This window comes from Polypterus senegalus, chromosome 9 (assembly GCF_016835505.1).
Source record: "Polypterus senegalus isolate Bchr_013 chromosome 9, ASM1683550v1, whole genome shotgun sequence".
NCBI classification, from domain to species: Eukaryota; Metazoa; Chordata; class Cladistia; order Polypteriformes; family Polypteridae; genus Polypterus; species Polypterus senegalus.
In genome coordinates this window covers 4,386,358-4,407,575 of record NC_053162.1, presented here as the reverse complement: position 1 = coordinate 4,407,575, position 21,218 = coordinate 4,386,358, and the positions used below count along the sequence as shown (strand labels likewise).

Genomic DNA, 21,218 nt, shown 5'->3' with positions numbered 1-21,218 from the left:
AACAACTCAGATGACTTTGAAGTGCAGACTTTCAGCTTTAATTCAGTGGGTTGAACAAAACGATTGAATAAAATTGTGAGGCAACTAAAGTATTTTCTGAACACAATCCCTTCATTTCAGGGGAAATCAAAGTATTCACAGCGCATCACTTTGTCCACATTATGTTACAGCCTTATTCCAAAATGGATTAAATTCTACACACAACACCCCATAATGACAACGTGAAAAAAGTTTACTTGAGATTTTTGCAAATTTATTAAAAATAAAATAACTGAGACATCCCATGTCCATAAGTATTCACAGCCCTTGCCATGAAGCTCCAAATTGAGCTCAGGTGCATCCTGTTTCCCCTGATCATCCTTGAGATGTTTCTGCAGCTTCATTGGAGTCCACCTGTGGTCAATTCAGTTGATGTGACATGATTTGAAAGGCACACACCTGTCTATAGAAGGTCCCACAGTTGACAGTTCATGTCAGAGCACAAACCAAGCATGAAGTCCAAGGAATTGTCTGTAGACCTCCGAGACAGGATTGTCTCGAGGCACAAATCTGGGGAAGGTTACAGAAAAATTTCTGCTGCTTTGAAGGTCCCAATGAGCACAGTGGCCTCCATCATCCGTAAGTGGAAGAAGTTCAAAACCACCAGGACTCTTCCTAGAACTGGCCGGCCATCTAAACTGAGCAATCAGGGAAGAAGGGTCTTAGTCAGGGAGGTGACCAAGAACCCAAAGGTCACTCTGTCAGAGCTCCAGAGGTCCTCTGTGGAGAAAGAACCTTCCAGAAGGACAACCATCTCTGCAGCAATCCACCAATCAGGCCTGTATGGTAGAGTGGCCAGACGGAAGCCACTCCTTAGTAAAAGGCACATGGCAGCCCACCTGGAATTTGCCAAAGGGCACCTTTCCCAGGCTGTAAACTAATTAGATGTCCACCTTTTCTCAGGTTATAAAGTAATTGAGCCACCAGCATGTCTTCCTTTCTATGTTGGAACAGCTGTTTAAAAAGTGAGGTATAACTGGGAAGAAGACACGCTTTGATTTGTCCTGAATGTAGTTCATCTGTTGTCTTGTCTTGAACAAAATATAATGGAAATATAAACCAAAATGTACAGATTTTGTACCCCACAACAGTTTGGAAGCAACACTGACCAAGGAGATAGTCCATTGCAAAGGCCACTCCTCTTCCCAGTTAAACCCATCCCATGTTACTGGGATTTGGAAGGAATATCGACTGTCCAGAGGAAAACCCACACAGAAACCAGTAAAATATTCAAAATCCAAGACGATGATCTGTGAGGCACCAGTGCTAACCGCTGAGCCTCCATGTCATCTCAACTAACGTTGAAATGGGCCTCATGTTACACAGTCCTGATCCCGTGTGAAGTTCACGGGAAGCTGCTTACCCGGCGTTCTCTCCCTTGCAGTTAATCTGAGATCAGTGACGATGCTGTGTTAACGCGACTCCGGCTGTTTTGTCGTTTCTTCCTCTACACGTCCATTTAGCTGGCGATTCAAATGCTGATTTTTGGAACACTGAACAATATAACCCTGAAAGGGACAAATTCATCATCACAGTGCAAAATCGAGCAGAGAATTAGTTTAACAATCGGCAGTTTTCAAAACTCAAGTTTCATCGTCGGTCATATGAGTGAGCTGGAGGTGGCGCTTTTCACACAACGGTTACTTAAAACAACAATCTGAAACCCAAATAATCCAGTTTAGTGTCGGGTGGTGGTTGAGCTGGAAGGAATCCTAGAAGTATTGAGTACCTGGTAGGAAACAGTCCAGGAGGGGGCGCCGGTTCTTCACAATGTGCACTCATCCACACACCCACATGTCTGCTTCACACTAACTTCATAAAGGAGTAATTAGATGGCACCGGAGCAAACCTAATCAACCGCTTAACGACCGTGACGATAAAGAGGCGAGGGTGCCAAGAGGAATTCCATTAGTGGGTCTAACTAGCAACTTCTCCTCGCCGGGTATCAAGTCCCCTGGTGCAAGACGAGCAACACACACACTCAATCTCTGCAGACACATGACATGAAGAGTAATAATAATTATTATCATCATCATCATCATTATTATTATTAGTATCATTATTATCATCTGTGGTGGGCTGGCGCCCTGCCCGGGGTTTGTTTCCTGCTTTGCGTCTTGTGTTGGCTGGGATTGGCTCCTGCAGACCCCCATGACCCTGTGTTAGGAGATAGCAGGTTGGATAATGGATGGATGGAATTTCACAGAGTTTAGAAGGAGAAACATTTTGAACAACCTTCCTCTTTCTTTAAAAAGTACGAACGGGGTTGTTGAACAACATTACACAATCTTCTTTTGTTGGGTACACAGTGTGGCAGTAGGGGACAATTAACTATTTTTTCCACCTTAAGGGGCTGTCAATTCCCTTTTTCATTATGATGGGGGCAGTAAGCTGGATGGATGGATGACGGCAAAAAAAACTGTGAAAAAATGATAATGCTTTTGGACCATCCATTATCCAACCCGCTATGTCCTAACTACAGGGTCACGGGGGTCTGCTGGAGCCAATCCCAGCCGACATAGGTTGCTGTTCCTCTTCTGGCTTATTTCAATTTTGAACCTTTGAAAATGAGGCTGTGCTTTCTTCTAGATCAAATAAAACATGGCTCAGTTAGAACTAATCAAACTGTTACAATTTATTTTCCAGGGTCCTCAAGGGGAGCCAGGCCCACCGGGTCAGCAGGGAAATCCCGGAGCTCAGGTAAGTTTGACCATTTACCTTTCTAGTTCTCCAAAGGCATGATAGCTCTGAGGCTAAGGATCTTTGCGGGTATCTGGAAAGGTCGCAGGTTTAAATCCCATTACTACCAGAAGGGATGCTACTCCGTTGGGCCATTGAGCAAAGGCCCTTAAACTGAAAATTTGCTTAAAGGGCACTGGACAAGGCCCACCTGCCAAGTTGTTCTGCCCACACAAGGTAAAGTCATCCCTGATGGAGGAATCCTTACATCGGATTGGCTGTCTCAGCTGTGGAATGGCCAATAGGGGGAGGCAGCTTGTTGGCCGACACCTCCAGGACTCTTAAACAAATCCAAATCCATCTCCTGTTAACTTCTGCTCTATACTTGTACTGTTTTGATTTTTTACTGTATTGAGGAACACAAGTCTTCTGTGTATTATATTGTAGTGTTTTGACCCCCTTATTCTTTTTGACACCCACTGCATGGAAAGGGGTCTCTCGTTGAACTGCCTTTCCCGAGGTTTCTTCCATTTTTTTTTTTCTCTTCAAGGGGTTTTCTTGTCTTCTTAGAGAGTCAAGGCTGGGGGGGCTGGCAAGAGGCAGGACCAGTTAAAGCCCCTTGCTGGCACTTCTTGTGTGATTTTGGGCTCTACAAAAATAAATGCTATTGTATTGCATTGGACAATGGCTGACCCTGCGTTCTGACCCCCTAAGGTCATACGGAAAGACAATATTCCCCTCGGTGATTAATATGGTGTACCATATTCTGACTGAAGTTAGAAAGCTCTGAAGCTTCAGGCCCAGAGTTCTGTTGGATGGGTGGCTCATCTCTCAAATGAGACTCCTCCCACCAGGGAGTGGCTACCAGAAGGGGTGGAGTCAGTTGCCATTAATGGGTGCCTTCTCGACCATCGCGCCCCCTGGTGTCCCAGGGTGGTAGTGCTTACCTCCGATGATCCTGGAAGGTGACCCTTCGATGCGCATGCTTGACGACGTGCAGTGTATAGAGTTTGAATTATCTGCCAATGTCTGTGTGGGGTTTTCACCCCCAACTCTAAGATGGACACGTTGGGTTTATTGCTCCTGTATGGCACCCTTTTTATTGTTAGTAATTGGATGGGTTCGGTTCTGCACCACCCCATGACCTTAAACTTGGGTTCAGAAATGAATACATGAATATATGAACCCACTGTAATACAGGAATATGAACACAACAAGCAAACCCCACCGATTAAGGCTCTCAATTAAACCTCATTTGCCGATCATTTATAAGGAAGGCATGAAGTATCATTTATCATTTGAACATTGTAATAAGCAATCATGTCATGGACGAGTAACAGGAACAAATGTCTAGCTTCAGTCATTCAAAGCTGCACAGCCCATGTTACACTCAATAGATCAATGGCCCTGCTTTGTTCATTGCTAATCGTGTACCAGTGGGCACCCCCCCGCCTACCAAGGAGCCTTCCTTCATATTTATAATATGCCTGAAAACGCCCAAGGTGTTCCTCCAAACCATGAATGATGAGTTTGTCGATGAGCACACATTAACATGCAGTCCGAGTGCGGCTGACAAGTCGGTTATCGTTGTCACCGTTAACGAAAATCCCCATTTACACCGTGTTTAGGGGGCCACAAGATGACAGCTTTATAATAAAGCAAGCGCTTGCATACAGCTGGGGTCTTCAATGTTTAGGAAGGAATTATTAATAAAACCAATTTGGGCGTGCAGGCTGAAGACTCTTAACAAACAAATTGATCTTCATCATGATATCATTTAATGGAAGCGTTTGCTGAGATCTCAGGGGAAAACCCAAAGAAATCCTGAATAGTTTATTGCACTTTGCAGACAAAGTACACACCCGTTATACAGCTATTTTATTGTAATATACATGCATAATAAATGTCAGTCAGTCAGTGTCCAACCCGCTATATCCTAATTACAGGGTCTCGGGGGGGTCTGCTGGAGCCAATCCCAGCCAGCACAGGGCGCAAGGCAGGAAACAAACCCCGGGCAGGGCGCCAGCCCACCGCAGGGCACACGCACACCAAGCACACACTAGGATCGCCAATGCACCTGACCTGCACGTCTTTGGACTGTGGGAGGAAACCCACGCAGACACGGGGAGAACATGCAAACTCCACGCAGGGAGGGAGGACCTAAGGAAGCAAACCCACCTTACTGCGAGGCAGCAGCACTACCACTGTGCCACCGTGCCGCCCATAATAAATGGTTCTATGAGTTAGTATGTCCATTAACACTTGGAATTTCTATTATTAAATGATGTTAGACTCATCTTGTGTGTAGGTAACACAAATTCTCCAGTCACTCCATTTTATAATTGGCTTCTCAAGTTCAACATAATGGAGGCCAGATAATATGACTGAATCCAACCCTTTCATAGGACTCACAAACACACACACAGAGCAGCCAATTTAGAGGGCACCATTAAGCTACACATCTTTGGCATGTGGTCGGAAACCTGAGCCTGACACCAAGAGAACATATAAACTCATACAGGCAAGGATTTGAATCCAAGGCACGGGGACCATGATGCATCTGTGCTGTGCCATCCTATATTATATTACAGCATCACAAACTCAAGTCTATTTAGTCCAATTTGTGGTCATAGATGAATGGAGCCTATCTCTGCAGCACTGGGCATAAGGCAGAAAATAATTACTGACAACAGTGCCAGTCAATCATGGCATTATATTATGTCATGCCATGTCATAATTTTCAATACAAGCCATTTATGGTGGGCTGGCACTGGAGCCCATGCCAGGTAGAACAGGGCACAAGGCAGGAACAAACCCAGCACAGGGCACTAGTCCACCGCAGGACACACACCCACACACCAAAAACATGCTAAGGCCAATTTAGTGTCACCAATACACCTAACCTGCATGACCTTGGACAGTAGGAGCAAATCGGAGCACCCGGTTGGGTCTACCATGCAAACACCACACAGTGCGCAGCCAGGCCATAAACTCTGCTCTCTTTACTGCAGGGCAACACACTGCGTCACTATTATATTATATTATATTATACTAGCCGAAGCCCGCCATAGCATACGGCTGTGTAAGAATAGGAACGGAAAACGGTGGGAAAGGAATTCAGTATAACAAAGGCTTAGGAAACCACCGTCGCAGTATAACGAAAAGAGCAAGGAGCAAAACCAATGCCAATGGTCGAGAGAGTACCTTCCTGTAGCAGGCTACGGAAAACACAGACATATATAGATAGACGCCGCATTCACTGTGTTACCCAGTCGACACGATAAGCCAGCCGTCCGCCATATTGCGAGTGGTAAAAGTGCCATCTAAACTAATACAGGTAGACGTGGAAACCGGGTTTTCTGATGAAATAACAATAACATTTAAAACAGTATCGTTTGCATACAACAGATTTTGGCTTATCGTTTACGTGCAATTATTTATATCCATTTATACACTAAATGTGTGCGTATCCCATGGTCTTAGAGTTGGTGGGCATGGTTCTCTGTCTTGCTTGCCCTTAGTTAGAGCTGGCGGGCGGGGCTGTGAGTTGGCGATCGTGGCTCTCTGTGCTTGCGTGCGGTGTAAAGTCAACGTGGCTCAGAGGTGCATGTGGACTTTTGCACAGACGAAAGCGACTGAGGCTGTGTTTGGTGAGTTGCTGCATGCGGGCACACAAGCTGGCAGTGCACATGCCTCGAGAGCGACGCGGGAGGACGGTTACAGTTAGCGTGCGTGGCTCTGTTGTGCGTATCCCATGATGTGGTAGGAGGGTTAGAATTGGCGGGCGGGGCTCTGTCTTGCGTGCCCTTAGTGAATTATATTATATTATATTATATTATATTATATTATATTATATTATATTATATTATATTATATTATATTAGGCACATAACCACAGTTAATGGTTGCTATCTATCTATCTATCTATCTATCTATCTATCTATCTATCTATCTATCTATCTATCTATATAGTGCCTTTCATATCTATCTATCTATCTATCTATCTATCTATCTATCTAGTGTCTTTCATATCTATCTATCTATCTATCTATCTATCTATCTATCTATCTATCTATCTATCTATATGCCTTCTATCTATCTATCTATCTATCTATCTATCTATCTATCTATAGTGCCTTTCATCTATCTATCTATCTATCTATATAGTGCCTTTCATATCTATCTATCTATCTATCTATCTATCTATCTATCTATCTATCTATCTATCTATCTATCTATCTATCTATATAGTGCCTTTCATATCTATCTATCTATCTATCTATTATATAGTGCCTATCTATCTATCTATCTATCTATCTATCTATCTATCTATCTATCTATCTATCTATCTATATGTCTCATCTGTGTTTTTATTTCTGCACATTATGTAATTTATAAAGTTTGTCATTTCATTTTGCCAGTAAACATGTTACGATGTCCCGAGCATACACTACTGCGCAATCCAAAGCAAAAACCTGAATTGTCTTGAAATGAAAGGTCTTACATCTAAATATGTGACACAGACAGAATATGTTAAGAGAACTAAACTTTTTTTTTTTTCTTTTGAACAGGGACTTCCAGGTCCTCAAGGTCCCATCGGCCCACCGGGAGAAAAGGTAAATATGACAAGTGATATAAATGCACATAAATTAAAGTAATAGCTGTGTGAGCCATAATAAATCTTGCTGTAGTTTCCATCGAAAAAAAAAAACTGCAACAAGTCCGATTTTTTTTCTACCATAAGTTGGGTTGCCTTCAAAATCATAAAGGAAAATTCAGTTTACATTGATTAGACGGCACACCGCAGTCATTGCTTATTAATGTCGTGTAAAGAGTGCCCTCCAGAAAGTCAATGTGATGTTGAAATCAATTCAAAATAAGAAGTGTTGACCAATGGAAAAACCATTGATTTTGTTGTCCTATAAATGCTTAATTTGAAATTTCAAAAAAAAGGAAAGAAAATCTCAGGCCGTCTGCTAAATGGTGTCGGGCCCTGAAGAGCAAAGTTTGGCTTAAACAAAGGCTGAAATGTTAAGTGCGGGATATTGAAATTCACATAAGGCATTCATGCAAAATCAATCACACAATAGAAGGGGTGGCATTCTTTAATGTGTGGAGGAAGAAAAGTTTCGAAAATGACTTGCTCTGCATCTGTAGGAAACACAAGAGACGTACGAAATTTGAGAAATGATGATGCAGTCCATCAAACAAATGGCTAAGTTATCCCAACACCTCATCCCGATGCTTCAAGAGTCTGCTTTGACTCCATGACCCTGAGAGTTCTACAACACTTCCTCACTTCAGTTTTACCCTCAAATTTCCATTGGTGACCGCAAGTATGAGATTCTGTATTTAGTCAAAACATTTGTGCTTGATCTAATCTGTGAATTTTGAAGACCTGAATTAGGAATCCCCACTATTATATTTCAGCCCGACTCAAGTGTGTTCCTTGTTTAGTTGTGTTGTGTTTCTGCAATACCAACATAGCAAAAAAAAAAAAGAAAATGGTGAGCAGACAGGGGCACGTCTAGGTCTGAGCACAGGAGCAGGCCTCACCCCAGGCACCTTTACCCAAATTTCAAATGGGATGCTTTCTGTCCTGCACATACCCAAATTACAGCTCAGGTTTTTAAACATTCAGAATACTCATAAATGTCCTTTAGGGGAGAGATTGACCGTAAACCTCTGGCTAAAACGACAAAAAAGCAAGCAAAGATCCTTTCTACATAAAGAATTTAATGACATAAGCAAAACTAGGCCGACACCCGCCGTAGCACACGGCGGTGTAAGAATAGGAACGGAAAACGGTGAGAAAGGAATTCAGAAATCAAGAAGAAAGAAATACTTCTTGAAAGACGCAGTTGTGAATAGGTGTTTTGCTGGAGACGTCAGATAATGAGTCGAAAGATCTAACCCTAGAAAAAGCCACGTACAACTGACCGTGGCTGAAGACTGGTTGTTGTAGATTAACGCAAATCTGTGCAAACGTAATGCAAGGCAGGATGATGGGGTCGTGTTTGAAGTAAGTGACAATGGTAGCATGGAGAATCTCGGAAAGAGCTTGAATTTCAGCTTAGCCACCATAAATTCCAGATGTTGCCATGTATTGCTAGTACTCGTGACTTGTTGTGATAACTCGACTTGCGTTGGAAAGAACAACAGGAAGAACGTCTCCAAATCTGTCCCAATGTGATGCAACGAAATCTACTGCCCTATGTCGTAGTGAGAGTGCATTGCCTTCATCATCCGTTTGCGTCAAGAAATAACACCGCTGATAGGAACAGGCTGCTGCTGGATCCTGGAATAGAGATGACGTTGTACAAAAACCCGTCGACAGAGAAGATACTGTCGTTCATTTTATAACAAAGGCGAAAATAGCAAGGAGTGAAACCAATGCCAATGGTCGAGAGGGTATCTTCCTGTAGCAAGCTATGGAAAAGACTCCAAGGCGCACGCATGGCCGAAGTGAAAGGTCACGCGGTCTGGCTAGATATCGGGCGGTGACGTGACACCAATGGGGTCATGAGAGAGGAGCGGGGAACGCGCTAGTCTGAATGAGGAATAGGAATCGAGAAAAGCGGCGTGGGGGTGTATGGGAGGGCACAGCCAGCGTGGGGAAGGTTTCGGAAGAGGACGAATAGGAATCGAGAAATGCCGTGTGGGCTGCGTGTGGGCGGGACCGGGTTTGAAGAGGAAGCAGGACGAACCAGAAGAGAAATATTTATAAGAGATAGGAAATACAAAGAGGCATGGTGGGGCAGAAATTGCAAAAGTTAGACAAAAGGGGTTGACGTGAACAAGGCAAGCTAAGCAAACACAAAAGACAAAATCCAGAAGAAAGAAGAAAAGCATCCACTACGTTATGCCGTTGAATCCACCGTGAATTCTGCATCATATCAAGGTGTAGTTGAAGAGAATGTGAGGCCCCTCCTTCTGAAAGTTAAAATCGGAAATGGACCTTTCATCATGGAGACGATGTGAATCACACTAGCAGATCCACTAAGGAGTGGCTCAAAAAGAAGACCCCCATTCTAACACCAAGCCAACCCCAGAAATCACCCGAGCTTTTACATGCAAGTAAGTTGGCCTTTAGTGCTCAGTCCAAAATGAAGCATAGTTTGGGTGTGAATCTTTAAATGTAGTTAACGGCAAGAAATGTCATCATCACCATAGCATAAATAGGGTGAAATACTGTACGTAAGTATACATTTGACAAAAATGAAATAAAATAACTCAGAGGGGCTCTAATACAATGTGATAGATGGCCGGCAGTTCAATCCGGCCAGGGACGTCCCAGAACTGGAAGAGTGGAGAAGGGCAGCCTTTCCAGGGCATTGCCTCTCCCCCAGGACGCTAGGTGGCAGCTTCCCTGGACAGTAAATGTACCCCGGATTCCCACAGGGCATCATGGGACATGGAGTCCATTTTCTCAGCCCTGTTGGGTGCCGTGGGGACCGCCAGGGGGAGCTGACAAAGGTCCTGAGGGCTCCTACTTTTCCTACAACCCGGAAGTACTTTGGAGTCCTAAGGACGGAAGCCCACAGTGATGTGGCGTTTGAAACGGAAGAAGAGAAGGAGCAATTCCGGGTCAAGGAATATATAAAGGACTGTTCGAGACCCAGCAAGCGGAGCCGGAGTTGGGAGGGTGTGCGACGGAGCTGCTGGGAGTGGAGGATTTGGATTATTGTGATTATTGATTATTGGATTGTTGTTGTGCACTTTATTTAAGAAAAATATAAAAAATTATACATGGTGCTTTTATATGTGTGTCCAGGACGCCTGTCTGTTGGGTTTCACGGGGCAACAGTATTTCTGATAAGAAACCGTGCCCTGCTACAGGGCTGTTCTTGCCGACATAGTCGTTCACCTTATACTAATGCAGGTTTTGCTCACTCCCAGTTGTATTGCTCTTTGTTTCTAGGGTCCATTTGGTAAGCCTGGTCTCCCTGGTATGCCTGGAGCAGATGGTCCTCCGGTAAGTAGTGTGCCACCTTTGAATTTATATTCTGACTTGGTCTGTGAATATCTCGTAATCATCTGGGGATCACCAAGAGTTGAACTTTTGTTATTTATTAAGTACAAAAGGAGTGGATGATGGGGCACATGGGGGGAAAAAAAAAAGTTATTTTCTTACTCTCATAAAAATGGAGTGGTGGCTCTGAGGTTACGGATCTGCGCTGGCAATCGGAAGGTTGCCGGTTCGAATCCCGTCAAATGCCAAAAGGGTCTCTGCTCTGTTGGGCCCTTAACCTGCAATTGCTCTGTCCTGGGTATGACGTTAATCTGCATCCAGCCCTGCATGTAGGCCCTCCAACCTGCAGGGAAAAACCTGGGGGTTGGTGGCAGAATTGGCACTCCAGCCACCATTTAGAAAACCTCCCGTCTGAACTGGTGTGGTGCTGAGGTGTCACCCGTGGCATGGCTGCACTCGGGTCCTAATCTGGATCTTGAGTTGGTTTGTCGTGTGGTGGGTGCGGCAATGCGCTGTATCAGTGTGTGCTCCTAACCTCTCAGTCCTCCAGTCACTAGGTGTCACTGTTCCAAAATGTGCTGGCAGGAAAGAAATAGTATGGTCAGACATTGTGAACAATGAGTCCAAGGTATCCTCAGTTAGACACTAAAGAGTTTAAAAAGTCACGTCAAGGAGGGCGCTGTACAGGGACACCATAGTACCCAAGTAAAAGACGCTCAGAAGCTCAAGGTTTATAGTTGCATTACTGTCACGTGTCAAATTCTTACTTGCACTGCTGTGCTAATGAACATGCTGCACCTTGCCATTCTCCCATCCTACGATTAGTGAACAGAACTATCCATCCATCCATCCATTATCCAACCTGCTACATCCTAAGTACAGGGTCACGGGGGTCTGATGGAGCCAATCCCAGCCAACACAGGGAGTAAGGCATGAACAATCTCCACGGGCAGGGCGCCAGCCCACCGTAATGAACAGAACGATCTTACTTAAAATTACTTGAGGAAGAACTGACTAAACTCACAATGCAATTTGAGCAAATGTATTTTGAATTAAAGTATAATTGAGTGGGAGGATTACAGGGAGTAAATCGTGGTAACTCCTAAATACCCAGAAAGCAAAGTCTTGTCCTTCTAGTAGTTTCTAATTAGACCGCAGGACAGACCAACAGGGTAGACTGTCTTGTCTTTTTCTCCTGAGATGCCCGCTTTCTGCATCTCGCGCGGCACTTCGAACATTTAAAAGCCTGTACAGCAGCTATCCTTTTGTCTCTCCTCTCCACCAGACATCCTCTGCTCCTGTTAGGTCCCGCACCCAAGGCTCGCCCCTATGAAGAGGAAGATTTTCTATTCTTTTAATTGAGAGATGGAACTGTCCTCTCTGACTGCACATGGAGCTCATTTCACTCCTGACAGAGGCTTATATTTGTTTGAAGTGTCTGAATAACATTTCTGTCTCTAAAGTCTCCCGTGTATCTGTGCAACTCCGTGACCCAAGCGTCTGCGGATTTCACTTTCACCAAACGACAAATCTTTTAATTCTCACAGATACGCCTCTTCATTGGGAAGACACACTACCTTTCCCAGATGGCAACACAAATTAGACGATCTACAAGTCTCCGACTTAAAGTTTCAATCCAAACAATATATTTGATATTACGAATATTTTCATAGGCTTCAGGTATTCTAGTGTTAAATGAGAAGTTAAAGTGAAAGTATTTAACATTGTTCGATTTTTTCACATTTACTACTACAACATTGAAACATGCTGTATTTAGATAGCTAGATATGAAAGTCACTATATAATAGATAGATACATAGATAGATATGAAAGGCACTATATCATAGATAGATAGATACATAGATAGATATGAAAGGCACTATATCATAGATAGATAGATACATAGATAGATATGAAAGGCACTATATAAGATAGATAGATAGAGATAGATAGATAGATGTGAAAGGCACTATATAAGATAGATAGATAGATAGATAGATAGATATGAAAGACACTATATCATAGATAGATATGAAAGGCACTATATAAGATAGATAGATAGATATGAAAGACACTATATAAGATAGATAGATAGATAGATATGAAAGACACTATATCATAGATAGATATGAAAGGCACTATATAAGATAGATAGATAGATAGATAGATAGATAGATATGAAAGACACTATATCGTAGATAGTTATGAAGTTTCAACTGGAATGCCCCCTTAAGTTGGATTTCCAACTCTGAATCCCTGGTCTGTTAAGTCCAAGTTGACCAACTTCTGATTATGATGTTGATCCAAGATGGCGACGTACACCATGAGCTGTAGTGACAGCACTTCGGTCTCTTTGTGTCTGAATTAAGTCAGTCATTCACACACAGTACTGTCTAACTTTCGTCCATTGTCATGTTGGTACTGCATTTTGATGAGTAGTGCTTTGGTATCAACTGCTATTTATTCTGATGGAGCAAACACACCAAAGGTTTTCCTGGACCTGACCTTAGTTGTTTTCGGAAATGTTTTCCTGGAATGTGATCGACTTGTGTGTGACGTCATTCCCAGCTCTGACTTCTGAGGTAAATGGAATGCAGCATCAAGCAGTAGAGCCAATTGAACATTACCAGTTCACCTAACCAGCGTGTCTTTAGACTGCAGGAGACTAGGGGTCCGTTAATTTACATTTATTTAGAAATAAGAGAAAAATGAGAGAGTTGAATAAAGCATGCAGGCATTGAATTAGATTATGTATTACACATGGAGGAAAAACTGGCGCTCTATTTCAGATTAAGAAAGGGGGGCATTTTAGGATATGTGCCCTTTTCTCAGTGCAGTGCCAACTGGGGCCAGTAGAGGGTGGTCTTTTTAAATTGTCCAATTAGCATGCAGGGTTTTAATAATTTGATTCAATGTTATCTTATAAATACAAGAGGGAAACTGAGAACTTTATCGATAACTGTGATACCAAACGTGTACTCCATGAATGATAGCGCGTGTTACTCTTGAAATCAGAGCCCAAAATGTGTTGACAAGTGACAAGATTTTGCCTCCTGTTCTTATTTCATAAAAGTTTTATGCAAATAGATGTCCTTTATTGTATAAAGCCCCTTTCTACCAACAACATCTAATTCTACAGCACCAAAGCCCGTAGTAGAGAACTAAAACAGACTTAATGACTCTCTTAAAGCCTCGCAGTAAGTCTGAGGTGTCCAGTGTCTTGTCTCCCAGGCCACACTGCCCACTGATTGGATGTTTTGTATGCCACACCCCTCATACATCATTTACACGGGTGAAGAATGCCACTGAATTAATAACTTATTCATTCTAATCTGCTTCACAGGGTCATCCTGGTAAAGAAGGTCCTTCCGGCGAGAAAGGGAATGTTGTAAGTGACTCTTTTCTGCATGTCTCCGTTGTACACACTGCAGCATGAAACAAGCGATTTTGAAAACGTCGTGCCGGAACTCACTTTCAATTGTTGTGCTCAATAATCAAGCACTTTTATATTTGTTTTCATTCTAGGGACCAGCTGGCCCACAAGGTCCTATTGGATATCCAGGACCCCGAGGAGTAAAGGTCAGTAAATCTCCCTGCATGTTTTTTATTCCTTTTCTTGTCAGCATCACAGAATTAGCAATTGCTCTCGTGTTCTTCATCATTGTCATCTATGAGCTCAACACAATCATGAACGCCTACATCGTTTTATAGTAAATAGTGTGCCCAAGGATGTTACGGACACTGTGAAAAGACCAAGGATTATTGTGAGACTGAATATAACCGGGAAATGTGGTTGAGGCAGGAAAGAGTAAAACACCATCGCATAACAACTAAGCCAGGAATCGCAAGACGGAAGGCTAAATGAGAATGAAATTGAAAACTAGAGACCACTAGGGCCTACTTAGAATTCAAGCTAATTATGCTAAAGAAAACCGGCGGTTGTTCATCCAACAAGGAACGGAAGTAAGAAGGATCGGAGAAAATAATAGAGGTTTGATATTTGAAGGTCCGGTAACCATTTTTGTGCACATTTGAACTATCAAACTGCCTTACCTTAACCTGTCTTGTCTCTGTTGGGTTGTTTTAATCCTTTCTGTCTGCTATTAGATACATCTGAGAAGGCGAATGTCATGTTTTCTTGTGTAAACGCGACTAAATTAAGAAGCCGCAAACCTCAAGTAAATTAAACTCACTAATTCATGGCCCTGACCGCTGGGGGTCATGTGACTTATGAATGCAGGATCCACCCATCCATCCATTATTCAACCCGCTATATCCTAACGACAGGGTCACGGGGGTCTGCTGGAGCCAATCCCAGCCAACACAGGGTGCAAGGCAGGATACAAACCTGGAGCAGGGCTCCAGCCCACCGCAGGGCACACACCAATCACACTAGGGACAATTTAGGACCACCAATGCATCTAACCTTCATGTCTTTGGACTGTGGGAGGAAACCCACGCAGACACGGGGAGAACATGCAAACTCCATGCGGGGAGGACCTGGGGATCGACTCCGGGTCTCCTAACTGTGAGGCAGCAGCGCTACACACTGCGCCGCCCCACTTGATACTCAATTAAATTTAATTTCAATTCTTTATTGTCATGTGTACAAGTACCATCCATCCATTATCCAACCCGCTATATCCTAACTACAGGGTCACAGGGCCAACACAGGGCACAAGGCAGAAAACAAACCCTGGGCAGGGCTCCAGCCCACCGCAGGGCACACACACCCACACACCAAACACACTAGAGACAATTTAGGACCACCAATGCACCTAACCTGCATGTCTTTGGACTGTGGGAGGAAACCCACGCAGACACTGGGAGAACATGCAAACTCCACACAGGGAAGGAGAACCTGGGAAGTGAACCCAGACGGGTCTCCTTACTGCGAGGCGGCAGCACGGTCCCTTGACTTATTTTTAATTTTGCTATGCCCGGCCAAAACAGGCCTAAAAGGGCTTTGTTTTAAAAAGGATTGTGACACAGAATTATAAACCAGAAATAGGCCAAAAGCCAAAAACCAGGAGATTAGGGAACAGAGAAGTCAAAATAAGATGCAAAATGAATCAAAGTCAAGTGAAACAAGCCGAAAATTCAGAAAACCTGAAAGAGCAAAAGCACGGACATGTGAGATCTGTGAATACGCACCCAACAGCAACTGACCAGTGCGCCCCTAATGACCGACTCATATGCCATTCAAGCGTCACCCCCCAGCCTGCTGCCATTCAAGCATCTTGCCCTACCCTCTTAGATGCCACTCAAGCATCCAGCTATGCACAGTTTTTGGCCACTCAAGAATTCCTTGCCCACTCTTCTGCCAGTCAAACAGCTAGCCCTACCCATCCTGCTTCGACTTGAGCATCTAGGCCAGCCTGCTGCCACTCAAGTGTCCAACTCCGCCCAACCAGCAACCATTCAAGCATATAGCCATACTCAGACTGCTGCCACTCAAGCACCCAGCCCTGCCCACCTTGCTGTGGGCTCAAACATCTAGTACAGCCTACTGCCACTCAAGCAATTATCCCCACACACCCTGCTTCCACTTGTTCATCCAGTTCTTTCCAGCCTTAGCCACTTACACCTCTAGCCTTGCCCACTCTGCTGCCACTCAGGAATCTAGCAATATCAAGCCTATGTCCACTCAAGCAATTCACCATACTGGGGGCTGCTGCCACTCGGGCATCTAACCCTGCCCAGTATACTGCCACTCAAGCATGCAGTTCTACTCTGCCTTAGCCACTCAAGTTTCTAGTCATGCCCAGCCATCTGTCACTGAAGCATTTAGTCCTGCTTATTAAGCTGTCACTCAATAAAATAAAATAAAATTAAGAATAAGGGGGGTGTGCAGGACTGCAGTAACTGCAGGGGGATAAAACTGATGAGCCACAGCATGAAGTTATGGGAAAGAGGAGTGGAAGCTCAGTTAAGAAGTGAGGTGATGATTAGCGAGCAACAGGATGGTGTCATACCAAGAAAGCAACACAGATGAGATGTTTGGTCTGAGGATGTTGATGGAGAAGTTTATAGAGAGAAGGCGTTGCATTGTGTCTTTGTGGACCAGGAGAAAGGATATGACAGGGTGACAAGAGAGGAGCTGTGGTATTGTATGAGGACGTCGGGAGTGGCAGAGAAGTACATAAGAGTTGGGCAGGATATGAACGAGGGAAGTGTGACTGTGGTGAGGTCTGTGGTAGGAGTGATGGAGGTGGGATTACATCAGGGATCGTCTCTGAGCCCGTTCTTATTTGCACTGGTGATGGACAGGCTGACAGATGAGATTAGACAGGAGTCCCTGTGGACTGTGATGTCTGCTGATGACATTGTGATCTGTAGAGGAAGTAGGGAGCAGGTTGAAGAGACCCTGGAGAGGTGGAGATATGAGAGGAGAGGAATGAAGTTCAGTAGGACCACCAAGACAGAATACATGTGTGTGAATAAGAGGGAGGTCAGTGGAATGGTGAGGATGAGGGGAGTTGAGTTGGCGAAGGTGGATGAGTTTAAATACTTGGGATCAACAGTACAGAGTAATGGGGATTCTGGAAGAGAAGTGAAGAAGAGAGTGCAGGCAGGGTGGAGAAGAGTGTCAGGAGTGATTGGTGACAGATGGGTACCAGTAAGAGTGAAAGGGAAGGTCTACAGGACGGTAGTGAGACCAGCTATGTGATATGGGCTGGAGATGGTGGCAGAGTTAAAGATGCTAAGATTTGCTTTGGGTTTGACAAGGATGGAAAGGATTAGAAATGAGGACATTAGAGGGTCAGCTCAGTTTGGAAGGTTGAGAGACACAGTCAGTCTGGACATGTGCAGAGGAGAGATGAGGGGTATACTGAGAGAAGGGTACTGAGGATAGAGCTGCCAGGCAAGAGGAGAAGAGGAGGAAGGCCTAAGAGAAGGTTTATGGATGTGGTGAGGGAGGTCATGCAGGTGATGGGGGTGACAGAGCAAGATGATGAGGACAGAAAGATATGGAAGAAGATGATCCGCTGTGGTGACCCATAACGAGAGCAGCTGAAAGAAGAAGCTGTCACCTCCCCATATCAAGAACAGCCACTTTCCTGTCCATCCTCTGAAGAGTTGTCTGCTATGACACACTCTCATAAACCCATTGATGGGCATTTAGTAATTTACAAAAAGCTTTGTTTCGAGGACCCTCCCTCAATTTTGATTTTGAGGCTTTCAGGACCTCCAAACAGTTAAGTGGAGGGTCTCCTTGTATTTTACACTACAAGCTCCGCGGCCTGTAAAGCCGATGCCCCGCTACATTAAGAGGTCACTTTAAGGTGTGCTATGGGCAGCGCCCAAGATGTTGAACAGATTGCCAAAGGATAGAATCAGAATGTTTTTCCCCTGCAAGTGGGGCTGATTTCAGATTCCAGTTGGATTTGAATGAACTGTTTTTGTCTTAGCCATTGTTTCTGGTGGCAGCTGCAGTGCTGACACAACTGAATAAATTTAGCTGAGATTGGATTTGGATGCGTCTTTAAATAAGGACTCTTGCGCCCTTCCTCTGCACTCAAAAGGCTAGTGCTGTTGTGAAGGCACAATTTTCCTCTTTAACGTTTGCAGAATTGACAAGTAAATAGTGCCTGTCGCCATAAGAAGCTTTAGGGCTGCCGAGGTAGAGCTGGAGTGTCTGGACTTGTACTTCAAATTTACAGGACACATCTGTCAGAATGTTTTAATAAGGTGTAGACACAAAATCCACAAACAAAAGGTTTATTGAGATTTCCAGAAGACATTTATTTTCCAAGCCAGTTGTGTTCTAGTTCAGGGTCTACGGGTGGGCTGGAGTTCTTGGTACACTTGTGCACATATCCACACTGCCAGGTAGCCTAATCTGCCCGTTTTGGCATTTGGGACAGCAATGCAGTACTCACAGAATAGCCGCACAGACATGGGGGTCATGTACATGTGGCATGTATGGGGTCTGGGCTGGAATTTAAAACAAGAACACCAATGGCATGGTACTGCTATGTGAACAAATGTGCCACCTTTCAGAGTACATCTCGGTGTCAGTGCCACTTGCAGCTTCACGATCATTCCAAGCGATTCTCTTGCTTCACTTAAGAATAAGAGACCCAATCTGTAATTGTTGTAATGGCTGCTACAAGCTTTCCTTGGTCAATGGTCAAGTGGCACTGCAATGGAGAACCCATCACATCACATATCCCAGATATTTGGCCCCTGAAGATTTATATTTCTTAACTTTATCAATACCACTTTATTCAATTAATGGTGTGTGGAAACCTGACAGAACTGATGCAGGGCAGGACTCCCTACATCTCAGGCCAGGCTCACATGCACATCCACTCTCTCCCAGCAGGCCATGTTACTGACCTGGCGCATTGAGAAGCGAAGCACTGTGACGATGCGGGTTCGCTGCATGCTCATATCTCGCAGCGTCGGTAATGTCACCGATAAGCTTGACAGTGAGGCATAACAAATAGAGCAAAGGGATGGTACAAAAAAGATGCCAAGTGCTTTTATTAAAAACAACGACAAAAAGAAATTGTTCAAATAAATAGTGCAGTGTTTCTCCAAAGTCATTAATTCTTCAATCTCTTATATATATTTCTCTTCTGGTTCATCCTGCTTCCACTTCAAAACCGGTCCTGCCCACACGCGCCCGACACGGCATTTCTCGATTCCTATTCGTTCTCTTCCAAACCCTTCCCCACGCTGCCTACGACTTCTCTTTAAAACCGGTCCCGCCCACATAAGGCAGACACAGCATGTCTCTATTCCTATTCGTCCTCTTCCAAACCCTTTCCCACGCTGCCTGCGACTCCTCTTCAAAACCGGTCCCGCCCACACAAGGCCGACACGGCATTTCTCGATTCCTATTCGTCCTCTTCCAAACCCTTCCCTACGCTGCCTGCGACTCCTCTTCAAAACCGGTCCCGCCCACACAAGGCCGACACGGCATTTCTCGATTCCTATTCGTCCTCTTCCAAACCCTTCCCCACGCTGCCTGCAGCCTCTCATACACTTTGCAATTTTTGTTATTCTGCGACGGTTGTTTCCTAAGCCTTTGTTATAAAATGAATGACAGTATCTTCTCTGTCGACGGGTTTTTGTACAACATCATCTCTATTCCGGGATCCGGCAACTGCCTGTTCCTATCAGTGGGTTATTTCTTGACACAAACGGTTGACGAAGGCAATGCGCCGTTTTCCGTTTCCATGCTTACAAAGAATAAATAACTATTGCACTATTGGCTTATTGCACATAATTTAAATATTGCACAATAATGGTGATCATGTTATGAAGAGATTTATTAGAGAGAGCAAAGAAGGGTGAATTGCAGGAGTCCAGACAAGAACTAACAAGACTGTGAACAAGGATGGCAGTGGCATGGGGAGGGAGGGAGGGAGGGGCGGATGCCATTAATATTACGTAGATGGAAATAAGCAGACCGGGTGATGTTATTAATGTGAGATTGAAAAGACTGTCAAGGATGACACCCAGACTCTTAACCTGAGGTGATGGGGAAACAACTGAGTTATCAATCACAAGAGAAAGATTATCGGCTTTGGATAATGAGGATTTTGAGCCAATGAGGAGAACCTCAGTTTTGTTCCTGTTTAATTTAAGAAAATTCGAAGAAAACCAGGATTTAATTTCAGCAATGCAGTCAATAAGCGAAGATGATGGAAAAGGAGAGGTGGGCTTACTTGCAAGATAGTGCTGGGTGTCATGAACATAATAGTGAAAATTAATGTTATGTTTACGAAAGATATCACCAAGGGGAAGAAGGTAAATCATAAAAAGAAGAGGCCCAGGACAGAGCCCACCTGAAGTAACAGCGGTGGGTTGCGATGTGAAAGTTTTAAGCTGAATGGACTGAGTGCGGCCCGAGAGGTAGGATCCACTCGTATGAATGCCGACTATACGCCTGAGACCGAGAATGGGAGACGATTACCCACAATCCTCCAGCGAGAGAGAGAGAGAGATGACCCATTGGCTCAATTGGGATCACGTGACACTCGGCAGACAAAGCGCAGACGTACTACTCGTATTGCACGACCTCGCTCGTTTATCAAGTTCATATTTATTACACATTTTTGCTCGTATTGCAAAACACTCACAGACCAAGTTACTTGCAATTTAAATTTTATTTATTTTTTTTTAAAGCCTTCTGTACTATATGTGGTTCAGAAATGAGAAATGGGACTTCTAATGGGATATTACTTTTGCTGGGGTGGTGAACGTAAATCAGATGTTTTGAGGAGTGAGGGGCGTAGAAGAGGTTTGAGAAGCCCTGACCTTAAGGGTAAGCAGGGTAATACAAGAGGCTTGTCGTTTGAATGATAACGGAAATGAAGTTTATCTGAAGCTTGGTGAGGTCCTGCTAGAGAATGACATTTAAATACCCGGCTTTACGTGGTGCTTATTCTTAAGAAAGTGACCATTGTGGATTTGGAAAATGCCTACACAATTAGACACTTTATTTCACCATCTTGTCCATTTGTGGCTTTCAACATCAAAGCTTCCCTCCTATACAGGGGTCCAATGTGATGGG

The 21,218-nt window shown here is 44.1% G+C and overlaps 1 protein-coding gene across 2 annotated transcripts in view; it reads left to right on the top strand.

Moving 5' to 3' along the window:
* LOC120535077 (collagen alpha-1(XI) chain-like) overlaps positions 1 to 21,218 on the top strand; it is a 456,300-nt gene that overhangs the window by 296,106 nt on the left and 138,976 nt on the right. For both annotated transcript variants that reach the window (XM_039762625.1, XM_039762624.1), the window contains exons 23-27: positions 2,686 to 2,739; positions 7,290 to 7,334; positions 10,640 to 10,693; positions 14,034 to 14,078; positions 14,216 to 14,269. In XM_039762625.1, the coding sequence (XP_039618559.1) occupies positions 2,686 to 2,739; positions 7,290 to 7,334; positions 10,640 to 10,693; positions 14,034 to 14,078; positions 14,216 to 14,269 (252 nt within the window). The remainder of the gene's footprint in view (positions 1 to 2,685; positions 2,740 to 7,289; positions 7,335 to 10,639; positions 10,694 to 14,033; positions 14,079 to 14,215; positions 14,270 to 21,218) is intronic.